Source organism: Tasmannia lanceolata, unplaced genomic scaffold, assembly GCF_043159265.1.
Source record: "Tasmannia lanceolata isolate RefF3 unplaced genomic scaffold, GAP_Taslan_0.1 ptg000006l, whole genome shotgun sequence".
NCBI classification, from domain to species: domain Eukaryota; kingdom Viridiplantae; phylum Streptophyta; class Magnoliopsida; order Canellales; family Winteraceae; genus Tasmannia; species Tasmannia lanceolata.
The window spans coordinates 4,014,958-4,028,193 of record NW_027518683.1 but is presented as its reverse complement, the minus strand read 5'-3'; the positions used below and the strand labels follow the sequence as shown (position 1 = coordinate 4,028,193).

General features: G+C 38.3%; 1 protein-coding gene across 1 annotated transcript; it reads left to right on the top strand.

Moving 5' to 3' along the window:
• Positions 1-10,317: 10,317 nt before the first annotated feature.
• LOC143879324 (uncharacterized) lies at positions 10,318-12,176 on the top strand. Its single transcript, XM_077381665.1, has 2 exons — positions 10,318-10,973; positions 11,297-12,176. The coding sequence occupies exons 1-2, from the start codon at positions 10,341-10,343 to the stop codon at positions 12,032-12,034; spliced, it is 1,371 nt and encodes a 456-aa protein (XP_077237780.1). The 5' UTR covers positions 10,318-10,340; the 3' UTR covers positions 12,035-12,176.
• The last annotated feature ends 1,060 nt before the right edge of the window (positions 12,177-13,236 follow it).

Here is a 13,236-nt window from a genome sequence, read left to right as displayed (position 1 = left end):
GAGGAAGACGATTGGTGAAGGAAAAATGTCTCGAGGGTTGTACTACTTGAATCAGAAAAATAAAGCTTTGGTGGCTAATAAAGTTGATCTGAGTAGGACTTGGCATTCTCGTCTTGGCCATCCTGCTAATAAGGTTTTACATTGCTTAAAATCAGAATTACCTTAAGTGTTTAATGATTGTGATGTGTGTCATTTCTCTAAGCAGGCAAGACTTCCATTTCAGTCCTCTGAAAATAAGGCTGAACAACCTTTTGACTTGATTCACTCTGATGTGTGGGGACCGGCCCCTGTTGGATCATATAATGGTCTAAGATATTTTGTGTTGTTTATTGATGATTTTTCAAGAATGACATGGATTTTTCTACTCAAATTTAAAAGTGAGGTTTTTGAAAAATTTAAAGAGTTTTCAAACCAGGTTAAAACTCAATATAATGCTAATATCAAGATTTTCCGTTCCGATAACGGAACCCAGTATAAAAATAAAACTTTTTCAAAATATCTCTTAGATCAAGGTATTTTTCATCAAACCTCATGCATCTCCACACCTCAACAGAATGGTGTGTCCGAGAAGAAAAATAGACACCTGTTAGAAGTTGCTCGATCGATTATGTTTGAGAAGAATGTTCCCAAAAGTTTTTGATCTGAAGCCATTCTCACTTCATGTTATTTGATTAATAGGCTCCCAAGCAAGATTCTTAGAAATAAGTCTCCACTTGAAATTTTGAAAGGCAGAAAGATTGATTTATCTCATTTATGTATTTTTGGATCTCTTTGCTTTGTTTATAATAATTCTCATCTAAGAGATAAATTGGATCCGCATGCCATTAAATGTGTTTTCTTAGGATATTCATCTACAAAAAAGGGGTACAAGTGTTACGATCCAACAAGTAAAAAACTTTACATCTCTCGGGATGTCAAATTTAATGAAGATGAGTCATTCTTCCAAGAACACAGTTTAAATAATCCTGAAAAAAGGACTCAGGGGGGTATTCTGGGATGTTTCCTGTAACAAATAGTAAAAATGTGAAAATTTTTGTCCAAATTCAAGAAGATCAAGAAAGACCTATAAATAATGATGAAGAAAGTGGAGATCAAGGATGACAAGGCGACCATGAACAAGATGAAGTACCTGTGGTCCGATCTCCTGAAGATGATCACCCTCTTGACTCTCCACCCTTACGCAGGTCTAATCGTACCTCTCATCCCCCTCATCACTTGAAAGACTTTTTTACATATCACTCGTGTTTGTATCCCATCCAAAATCATTTGTCGTATTGTAACGTATCTGCTTCACACTCTTCTTTTCTTTCAAAAATTTCTGATAAAGTTGAACCCACCTTCTTTCATGACGCTAACTCACAACCTCTTTGGAGGAGGGCTATGCAATAAGAACTTTCTGCATTGGACAAAAACCATACATGGGATATAGTCCAATTGCCAGTTGGGATAAAACCCGTCGGGTGTAAGTGGGTTTACAAGATTAAACACAATAGTGATGGCTCAATTGAGCGATACAAAGCAAGGCTAGTGGCCAAAGGACCCAAACCTATGGGATTGATTATAAGGAGACTTTTGCTCCAGTAGCTAAAATGGGATCCATTAGAATCCTTATCTCTATTACGGTTAACCATGGATGGAATCTTTATCAAATGGATGTAAAAAATGCATTCCTACATGGGGATCTAGAAGAAGATGTCTATATGAATCTTCCTCCAGGACATCCTATTGAAGGAAAGCATGGAATTGTCTGCAAATTAAAAAAGGCACTATATGGGTTAAAACAGTCTCCTCGGGCTTGGTACGCTAAGTTGAGTGATGCTTTGTTTAAGGCAGGATTTAAAAGAAGTTCGGCTGATTCTTCCATGTTTACAAAAAGAAATTTGAAAGGAATAATTATTGTATTGATTTATGTCGATGATATTGTTATTACCGGAAATGATGAAGATGAGATTTCAAACTTAAAAGCTTACTTTCGTAATAGATTTGATATCAAGGATTTAGGGAAACTAAAATATTTTCTAGGGATTGAAGTCACATGCTCAAAAAGGGGGATTTTCTTATCTCAACGAAAATATGCTTTAGACTTACTAAAGAAACTGGAAAATTGGGAGCAAAACCGTGTGAAACTCCACTTATAACAAAAAACAAGATGAATCCCTCTGATGGAAAAATACTTGAAGATGTTGGGAGATATCAAAGACTGGTAGGAAGATTGATATATCTTACCATTACTCATCCTGACATAAGTCATGCTGTGAGTGCTGTTAGTCAATATATGCATGCTCCTAGAACAAATCATTTAGAAGCTGTTGAAAGAATTCTAAGATACTTAAACGGTTCCCCTGGTAGAGGAATTTGGATGAAAAATAATTCCAATATAGATATTATGGGATATATTGATGCAGATTGGGCTGGAAGTATTGATAGAAAATCTACAACTGGCTATTGTATGATGGTCGGTGGTAATCTTGTCACTTGGAAAAGCAAAAAGCAGTCTGTGGTTGCCAGATCCAGTGCCGAAGCTAAGTATAGAGCTATGGCAGCTGGAGGTAGTGAAATTGTCTGGATAAAGTCCTTTCTTCAGGATATGGGTTTTTATGCTAAAAAACCAATTCAAATGTTTTGTGATAATCGTGCTGCTATTCACATTGCTGCTAATCCCGTGTTTCATGAACGGACCAAACATATAGAAGTCGATTGTCACTTTGTACGAGAGAAGGTTCAAGAGAAAATTATTAGCACTCCTCCATATACTCGAAGTGAAGACCAACTTGCGGACATATTCACAAAAGCAGTTTCAAAGTCAAGACTTCAGCAGATTCTTTTCAAGTTGGGCTCCATTGACATCTTCGCATCAACTTGAGGGGGAGTGTTGGAATGTGCAAGCTGGTCTTACCTTTCTCACCACTTGCCATTTTACCTCTTTACTGTTGCACTCTTGTTTCTACTCTTGGAAGATTTACTTGATCTCTAAATTGGAAGATTGGGTAAATCTCATGGGATTTGATTGAGTAATTGTGGCATGCCCGTTACATCTTCTTCTATATATTATTTCTAGACTTGTATTATTTTTCCTATGAATGAAAGAACAAAGGAGAGATCTCACCGTGGAGTAGGCACTGCCGAACCACGTAAATTGTTGTGTTGTGTGATTGTCAATTTCTTCAGCACTAAAACAGCATATTTATTAACCCGAAGAATACACAAAACAGAACACCACCAATGTATTAAATCAAGAACCAAATGAGATTTCACACAAAATAAAAAGCATAGAACTCAAAAGTTACCTTGGAATGGTGGCCATGAGAATCAACTATAGCCATGGCTTCAACATCAAATGAGTTTACTCTCTTGGGCTTTTTAGAGAGCCTCCTTCTAAGAGTCCCATGTTCTTCCCTTTGCTCTTCCTCTTCGAGAAGAGACCAAGGAGGTGATTCCAAATCTACTTCGCTGCCATCAACCCACCTTGAATCTGGACCCATTAAACGAACATTCTCCTCAATCTCTCCTTCATTTTAAAAGACAAGGGATCAAAACCTTCGAATTTTTTCAACTTTCTGTTCAACCTGGCAAAAATCCATCCAAACCCATTTGCAGAAACGCTCCCATGTATCGAAAAATCAATGACCCGCCTAAAAGACGTCTCTTCAAACCCTACCTCTTTCCATTTTCTTCTCAATTTTTGAAGGCTTCCTGCTTAACCCACCGAGATATCGGGCTAAAATACGTCAGAACTCAGAACCCATTTGCAAAGAGACGCCCCTAAATCAGAAAATCAATGACCAACGTTTTTCCGGCTTCCTCTTTGATTGGAGATCTCTCACTGAAGGACTTGCTGAAAAACAGAAGATACAGAGTATGGAAAGCATGTGTAGGCAAGAAAATATAGCAACTAAATTACTGTAACACCCTTTTCATTTACTTCTTGTTCTGCAGTGTTACCATAATACCCTTCAAATGGGACGTATTATTTGCAACAAGATAAAGAGGGAAATGGTGAATACCCTTTTCATCACTTGGGAGTTGAGACACGGTGTCTCCCAGCTGCATTATCATTTCCCGAAAAGTAAGGGAAATGTTATCAGCACAACAATAATATCTTGTTATTTGCACGAACTAGCTGTCTTTTCTTCTTTAATAGGCTCGTAAGAGCTTTTTGGGAATATTTTGTTATTTGACAGCTCTTTAAATACTAAAAGACAAGATGATTTATGAAAGGGAATCGATAAATGCGTCCCTTTCTCATCACGTGGCAATCATGTCACTTCATCCTTCGAATGTGAAGTACATCAGCCCATCTGTAGTCATAGATACACTGTAGCTATAGGTGTCCCTAGTAATGAAAAGGGGTGCATTTATCACCTCATCCTTCTATTTCGCATGCTTTTGCAGTGTCCGTAGGCATAATCTTTGTCCTAATGGTTCCTAAAAACACTCGAGGCTGAAGGGGTGTGATGACCACTTTGTTATTTGCTGTGGGGCTTGCTATGGGTAGCATGTGTGCAGGTTACACTCGGGGAGTCACTACCATCTATCTCTCCGGGGGAAAACATTAGCCAATTCTTTTTATTGACGTTGTGTTTGTTTATGGAAGAGAGACACACGGCGGTTGTTTAGATGGGCTTATTTTGCAATTAAGAAGAAAACTTTGCTCCAGACTGGTCTGGAAGAAGCTTCCTCCAACCCCTTGATAATAATCTAACAACAAGGGGTATGGAAATACCAATTCCTTCTTAAAATAAAAAGTAAGCATGGAATTGATATTTCCACATTAGAGGGGATGAGGAAGTTCCTCAGGACCGGTCTGGAGCTAAGTTTTAAATTTGTTCTGCAATTAATCATCAATCATGCTCCTCCTCCTCCTAGTTTGCCTCTTGCCTCATTCAAACATCCTATTTAATATTCTTATTATGAATGATCTAATAGCCTTCTGTTATTTATATTATATTCTTATTATGAATGATCTAATAGTCTTTTGTTATTTATGGTCTTATTATGAATGATCTGATTCTCTTTTGTTATTTAAATTTTCGTTGTCGTGCATGCAGTTTATGATATGGGATTTATTGGGGACCAAGGCAAAAGGCATTTCGCAGATGGGCTGTGTTGCATGAGAGAGCAACCACCTCGGATGAATAAAATGAATAAGACAAAATCTGTTGAAAAGTTAGCATGTGGCTGCTCTCTCATGCAACAGTAGGTGGCTGTTAAGGGCAAAATGGAAAATACAAAGTTAAAACAATTACAGTAGGGTAAAATACATGGTCATGTCATCCCGACCTGCGTTATGTTCATATGCGGCACACTCATTATTGCAGCACCAACTCAGCAATTCCTTCATAGGAATGAATAGTAGTAGTTTATAACCATGGGAATGTAGAAATGAAAATCCAGTTTCCATAGCTTCCCCAAGGGCCGAATGTTGATGTTCCAAGCTCAGGTCTTCTTCTAATGACATTATATTAGATGGCAACATAGTCACTGCTTCTTTTGAAGTAGAAGTCAATTGACGCTTCCCAACAACCTCCCCCATTCCGTAAAACTCACGGATTCATTGTTGAATTCCATATTACCCTGTCGTCCAGTGCAAATTCTTGAGCCTCAAGAACTTCTCAAGGCTCTCAACCAAGAGCTGAATGCATGATGATGTTCGGCTTTGAATCAGATCCACCTATGCCTTGGTCATGATCCGTTCTGATTCCTTATAGGTCTTGTCCTTTTCGGAGTGCTTTTCAAAACCTACTTTGAGTCTAGTTCACAATACATTTCGAATCGGATCCTCCGTCGGACAATCCTAGGTCCTACTAACGTTGTGCATTGCCTAGGATTAAGGCATGGAAGAGGTAAGAAACTCAAGAGAGATGAGAGTCCTAGGTCCTACTACGTTTCCAGATGAAGACCATCGATGTAGCGTGCCATGCATTGTGCATGTCTCGGTCTCCGAAATATCGTTCCTAGACAATAGTCTGTAAAACTCTTCTTTTTTTATTCCTTACTGATTTGCTACCTTGACGACAAGTTTGGTAGTGTTGGAAGAGTAACAAATCCAAAGCCCCTTGAAAGGCTCGAGCCCTTCCCTACACAGTATCTCTTATATGGATGCAAAAGTTTATTCTACTTTCTAATGTGGGACTAAACTTGTTAAGAGAGAAGTGAACAAGCTCAAAATTTTAAATTTAGATGGCAAAATTGTAAATAAGAGGAATCAGTTGAAAATGCAAAACTTTTATTTTTTATATTAAAATAGTAAAAGTGTGTTGTCTTATCTATGACAGAGGTAGATATATTGCATAGTAAAAGTGTGTTGTCTTATCTATGACAGAGGCAGATATATCGCTACTACTGAGATAGGAAAAGATATAATGGATAAAAAGATTTTAAGAACAGGTTTTGAAGGAACAAGAGTGTGGTTTGTTGTCATAGTGCCATAGACTTAAGCAAGACTTTCAAATTACTTAAATATTACTTAATGGATGAAAATGGGAGAATTTATAATCCCTATCCAGGCAGGAACATCTCCATAAAATAGACAGGATTTTAGGATTCCTCCATAAGGACTCGGAAAAGGTACTTTTGGAACACCGATGGGCATAAAATGAAAGAAAAATTAAGTATTCTATTTCACTTTGCAACACATCACTATCGCACCAGGAAAATTGATATTAGGTATCACCATATCCTTGATGTGATTGAGAAAGAGTTGAAGCAATTGGAGAAGGTTCATAGTAACATGAACCCATCTGATATGACGAGTAAGGTTGTACCTAGAGAAAAGCTTCATCAATTGCAAAGACACGGTGGCTATGGACTCCAAGTGAGGGGTTAAGGTTGGTGTTCCCTCTTCCATGTGGTTGCGGGGAGGAGATTGTTGTCGGGTCCATCCCCATGATGTTAGCCCACGCCCCCACACACATATAATTGCCTAAAATCCTATTTTGAATATGATACAAGTGAATCCTCATTGAGAAAGGGATAGCAGACAAGAAGAAAGAAAGACCTCATTGAGGGTTTCTTATGTGTCTTAGGTTTGCTTTGGTATCAAAACCTACGGCTTTTCCGGGCACAGTCCTTAAAGATTTTCACTGTGGCTTTAACCCTCCTTATGTAGTAGACTTTGTGAGGGTTTGATTTCTCCATCCTGAAGATCGGCATGTGTATGTGGGGAGAGATTGGGATTTGTTATTTCTAAGAAGGTAACCCATATCTCTCTCCGATTTCTTATATTTTCTCAAGATTTGGGTGAAAACTTGAGAGTGACGCCGGAGCTATCTCGATGGATCCTCAAACCGAGTCCACTAGGCCCACTAGCATAGGCCCCAAAATTAAAAGGTCCAAAAATACAGTTGCAGTCCATGATTTTGGGTCATCTTTTGGGTCAAAATTAAAATTACTCACAGATTTAAAAATAGCAAGCCATACATGGTTGGAAAGGTCTACGAGTCTACTTTCCAACGCAACAAACGGTTCACAAATCGGAGTTCTGTGAAGGGAGTTATGCCTGTTTTTCTGAGAATGGTCTAAGCTGCCTACAACATACGAATTTCAGCAGTTTTGGGTTTCTTTGTGCCTGCTGTCCAGCCCATTATTCCAAACGTTTTTAGCTATTATTTAAGTTATTTTTAATATTTTATTTATGCTTTATTAAGTCCCAAAGACCTCTATTAAGTTTTGTAAGTTAGCCTTAAGTATTTGTCAAAGTAAATTTAGTTTTCCTCTCCCTTCTTTCTTGAAACTTGTGTTGTCAAGCAAGAAAATGTTATTCAAGCCTTTGGAAGTGCACCTATGGTTGGAGGGTTGTTCCATGCCTACTTAATTGTTTATTTGGGCTGTAGAAAAAAGACTTTTGCAGAGATTTAAATCAAGTTTAGTCTTTGGCTTTTGAAGAAGAAGGATTTCTTCTTGTTTTAGTTGCTCTTATCCCTTGGGTGGATACCTTTGGGTGGCGGGCTGTTTCATTTCAGTTTTTCACTTGTGTTTCCTCCTCTCTTCTCCATTTGTTTGGTGTCAATTTGGTATCAAAGCTTTGGTTTTCATGGCTGGTTGTCGTCGTTGCGCACCAAACGTCGAAGATGCCCCGGTTCATGAACAAGCCCTGCATGACATTGAGATGGATGATTTGAGGAGACAAGTGCAACAACTTCAGCCGCATTTAGAATGCTATGAATGTCTGAAACATGATGATTCACATCATGATTCAGAGAAAGTTATAACTAACGAAGAGGAGGAGAGTAACCCTTTTCATCGCACTCGTAATCAAGCGTTGAGTGAAGAGGCTTCTCCACAACGTCAAGATGAACAACCACATTTTGACGACTATAATGATGATGAGGGTGACGAGATTGCTTGGAACGATCGCGGCGAGGCTTTAGTTATTCGGCGTGATATGAATACGGCCAAAGTGGAAGAAAATCTTGAGGGGTTGCTGCATAATATTTTTGATAAAGGATGTACGTCGAATGAAGAGACTTGCAACCTTATCATTGATAGTGGGAGTAGTGAGAATGTGGTGGCACAAGAGATGGTCGACATGATCAACCTTGAGACCGAGATGAGGCCTATGACAATCAAGTTTGAATGTTTGAAGAAAGAGAATGAGATACCTATTAATCAAAACTGTTTAGTTTCTTTTTCTCTTGGCTCACAACAACAAGATGCCTAATTGTGTGATGTGGTACCAATGAATTCTTGTCACTTATTGTTGGGTCCATTTAAGGTGGAAAGTATCCCTAAGGCTTTACAAGGAGATCAGGGAAGCACTTTACTCTCCAAATCTGATTTTCACAAAGCCTTGGAGGGAGCTAATGAGTCTTATGCTCTTGTGATGATTGAGGAAAATGAAGAAACAAAAGAGGTCCCTTTCGTAATGCCGCCCCTTCTTAAAGAATTTGCCAATAAGATAAGGAAGCATGTGAAATTTAAAGGAGACTTTATTTGGATTAACATGCGGAAGGAATTGTTTGCAAGGGGTAAACGTGGCAAGTTGCATGACCGAGTCGATTGATCATTTCAAATACTAAAGCATATTGGCATGAATGCATACAAGATTGAGCTACCGCGAGAAAATGGTGTTTCAACAACTTTTAATGTAGCAGATCTTTCTCCCAACCATGATAAAGAAAATGAGTATAACTCGAGGACGAGTTTGTTTGTAGCGAAAGCGTTTGACGCCGGAGCTATCTCGATGGATCCTCAAACCGAGTCCACTAGGCCCACTAGCCCAGGCTCCAAAATTAAAAGGCCCAAAAATACAGTTGCAGTCCATGATTTTGGGTCATCTTTTGGGTCAAAACTGAAATTACTCACAGATTTAAAAATAGCAAGTCATACATGGTTGGAAAGGTCTACGAGTCTACTTTCCAACGCAACAAACGGTTCACAAATCGAAATTCTGTGGAGGGAGTTATGGCTATTTTTCTGAGAAGGGTCTAAGCTGCCTGCAACATACGAATTTCAGCAATTTTGGGTTTCTTTGTGCCTGCTGTCCAGCCCATTATTCCAAACATTTTTGGCTATTATTTAAGTTATTTTTAATGTTTTATTTATGCTTTGTTAAGTCCCAAAGACCCCTATTAAGTTTAGTAAGTTAGCCTTTAGTATTTGTCAAAGTAAATTTAGTTTTCCTCTCCCTTCTTTCTTGAAACTTGTGTTGTCAAGCTAGAAAATGTTGTTCAAGCCTTTGGAAGTGCATCTATGGCTGGAGGGTTGTTCCATGCCTACTTAATTGTTTATTTGGGCTGTAGAAAAAAGACTTTTGCAGAGATTTGAATCAAGTTTAGCCTTTGGTTTTTGAGGAAGAAGGATTTCTTCTTGTTTTAGTTGCTCTTATCCCTTGGGTGGCGAGCAGTTTCATTTCAGTTTTCACTTGTGTTTCCTCCTCTCTTCTCCATTTGTTTGGTGTCCGTGGTTTTTCCTTTTTTATTAAAGGGTTTTCCACATAAATCCTTTGTGTTCTATCGAGTGAATGTTCTCCTGATAGTTTGATTCTTTAATTCACATATAGACTTGTTTTAGAATTTTAATAGTTTTTCTTCGAAAAAATCCTACAATAAAAACCCCTCGACAAACTCATAGATCTCAAAACATTGGGCTAAATCCAACAATGTTATAGAATAGGCAGTGTCAAATGCTCATTACGCGATCTAAAAGCACAAATTTTAGGTTCTTTACTTGCCTTGAGAGTTAGGACATGCTTGTAGGGTTGCATGTGCCATTTCCCATTTTATGTTGGATTCTTTACTTGCTTTGAGATATAGGAACTCTTGTTATTTCCTATTTATAGTAGATTTTAGGTCTTAAGAAGAATAAGAGACACAGAAAAAGAGGCAGTCGAGAGAGAGAGAATGGAGAGTGAGGTTTACGAAGCAGCAATAACGGGGAGTGTAACTTCCCTGTTAGAATTGCTGAAACAAGACGGTCACATCCTGGATGGATGTGCAGTGGTTGGTGTTGAAGGCCCTTTCTTCTCAAGGTCTTCAGAAGGAAATCCTTTACATGTTGCAGCTCTCTATGGACACGTCGATTTTGCCAAAGAGATTTTAAGGCGAAAACCTGAATTCGCACTCCAATTAAACTCCAAAGGCTGTTTACCTCTGCACTTGGCATTGGCAAAGGGCTACGTACAAACATTGGCAAAGGACTACGTACAAATAGTAAAAGATATGTTAGATGTAGTCCCTGGGGTTTGCCTTGTTCATGATCGAGAGGGGAGGATTCCTCTCCATATAGCAGCAATAAAAGGCCAACTAGAGATTGTGGAAGCGTTAGTCCGTGCCAAACCTATGACAAAATGGATCTTGACAGTTGGCGGAGAACCAATTCTGCACTTGTGTGTGAAACAGGAAAATGATCGTTTCGAGTGCATAAAAAAGTTGATAGAGTTGGTTCATGAAAATGAGCGTGAAAAGTTTGTCAACTTGACGGATAATGATTACAATACTGTCCTCCACCTCTCTGTAGCTAGGAAACAGATTCAGGTATGAATTATGTTCTTCTTCTCTCTTTTCTTTTCTCCAAAATCTAAAACACTCACTGTTTTCGGAAAATTTCCATCCTCTTAGACTCCTGATTTTTTTTTCATGCAGTTATAAAATTCTTTTCTATTGAATAGCCCTAGAGCCAAGGTCTAGGTCGAAAACTACACAGAAATGCGGGGGGGGGGGGGGGGGAGCCATTCTGGAAACATTTTACATTTATGATTGCCAATTATGTGGACCATTTTACATTTCTTTATTCAAGTTTGGTAGTTTATATATGGAGAATATAATTGAGAATTTCTTTTTCTTTAATTTCCTCGCAGACCGTACAATATTTGCTCCGTAACACCAGAGTGAACGTAAATGCCTGGAACGTGGATGGATGTACAGCATTGGATGTGAACCATATACACTCATATGCCGGTATTAGAATCTGGGGAATGCTTACACTTGCGGGGGCTAAAGAGGGAAGTGAGAAAAAAATTATAACACGACCTGAAACGATGACCGGAAACGAGGCACGAGACACACTAGTGGTGCTGGCAATACTAATTGTGACGGTGACCTACCAAGCCGGACTAAGCCCACCAGGTGGGGTGTGGCAGGGTGAATTTAACAAAACCACAGGAGGAGGAGGGGATATTTCCGATTATAGTGGGATGGCCATGTTGGGAATTAACAATATTAAAGCTTACTTAGTTTTCATTATCTTTAATACGGTTGGTTTTACAGCTTCTGCCTACGTAATCCTATCGCTGTTAGGACGAATCCCTCTACTCCGACGATGGGGTTGGGGTGCCGTTCGGATGTTGGCTCTTTGGACTGCTATAATTTCCATGATGATTACTTACATTGTGGGAACTGCCACCACGTCTCCGTGGAAAAATAATGGTGGATTTCTTTTTTATTTACCCGCCCTTTTAATGGTGTCGTCGTTGATAATGATGATGACATGTTTTCGTTTCGGTCTTGTAGTGCAATTCCTACTAACAAGGATGCAAATATATATTTGTAAGAGAAAAAAGACTTCAAATTCAAGCGAGTCATGTTGTGAATGTTAGATGGGCTTATTGAGCAATCATAATCAGGCTACTTATCCTCTGCGTCTAGCCTGCCTCGTTCTCGGCATGTATTTGTTATGCTTATTATGAACAATCTATTCTATGTTCTTCATGTTATTTATGGGTATTTATGTTTTAGTCATGTGTTATGTAATTTATGATTTATATGTACATGGAAAATGCTTGAAATAGAGGTGCCGTTACATTCCTTCCTAAGATCACAATCTTGAATCTTGAGGGCTGATTTAATCTTAAGGAGAGTGTCACTCAACTCGACCAAGGTAAGCGATCCAGCCTTAAGGGCATGTTTGGATACTCTGAACAAAAAAACTGAAAATATTTCTCCACAAAAATCATTTTTTCCGAACTTGGTAAGCCATTTTCTACCTAGAATTTTTAATAAAATATCATCAGAAATCCTTATAGAACTTGGATTTGCCAGTTAGCAGTGTACAGTTTACAGTTATTGCATTGATTTGCCACTTAGCAGTGATTATCATATATGCTTGATGTTTATGTTGTTACTTATAGAACTTTTTTTTTTTTTTTTTTTTTATCATTTACTTATAGAACTTGTATATCTCATTGGGCTTTAGCACACTAGTTAGTATATATAGTTACAGATGCTGAACAGTAAGTGAGGAAGTTGAGAAGAAAGTACTTTCAACACCAACCACTGCACATGTAAAGGATTTCTTTACATCTCAAAGTCTTCAGTAGTAAACATTCAGTAATTGATTTAATTAGTTGACTAAATTGTCATTCAGTGTAGTCCAGGTAGGACATGACATTTACTTTAGCTCAGCAGTATACTTTTTTACACATGAAACCTATCCATTTAAATTTATGAAATTATTTAGTTTAGTTATGCTCTGTTTATTGCATGGTTTGTTGGAATGCCTTGCATATCTGTGCACTTACGTGTGGCATTGTCACGTGCCTAGGGCCGAGTTTCGGTTTGGGACGTGACAAAATGAATACCAACACAACTTCAAGGTGAAAAGCTCAACCAGAGTTGCACTAAGTACTATGGGTAAGATTGAGCACAGGCATTCACATGGATTCTTAACTGAATGATTTACACAACAGAGTGTATGATCCAGATGATGTTGACTAAGCAAAATAAGAAATCCAATAATTAAAATATCCAAACTTTAAAAGAGACTAATAAAGATACTTATATATGATCCTTCAGATTAACA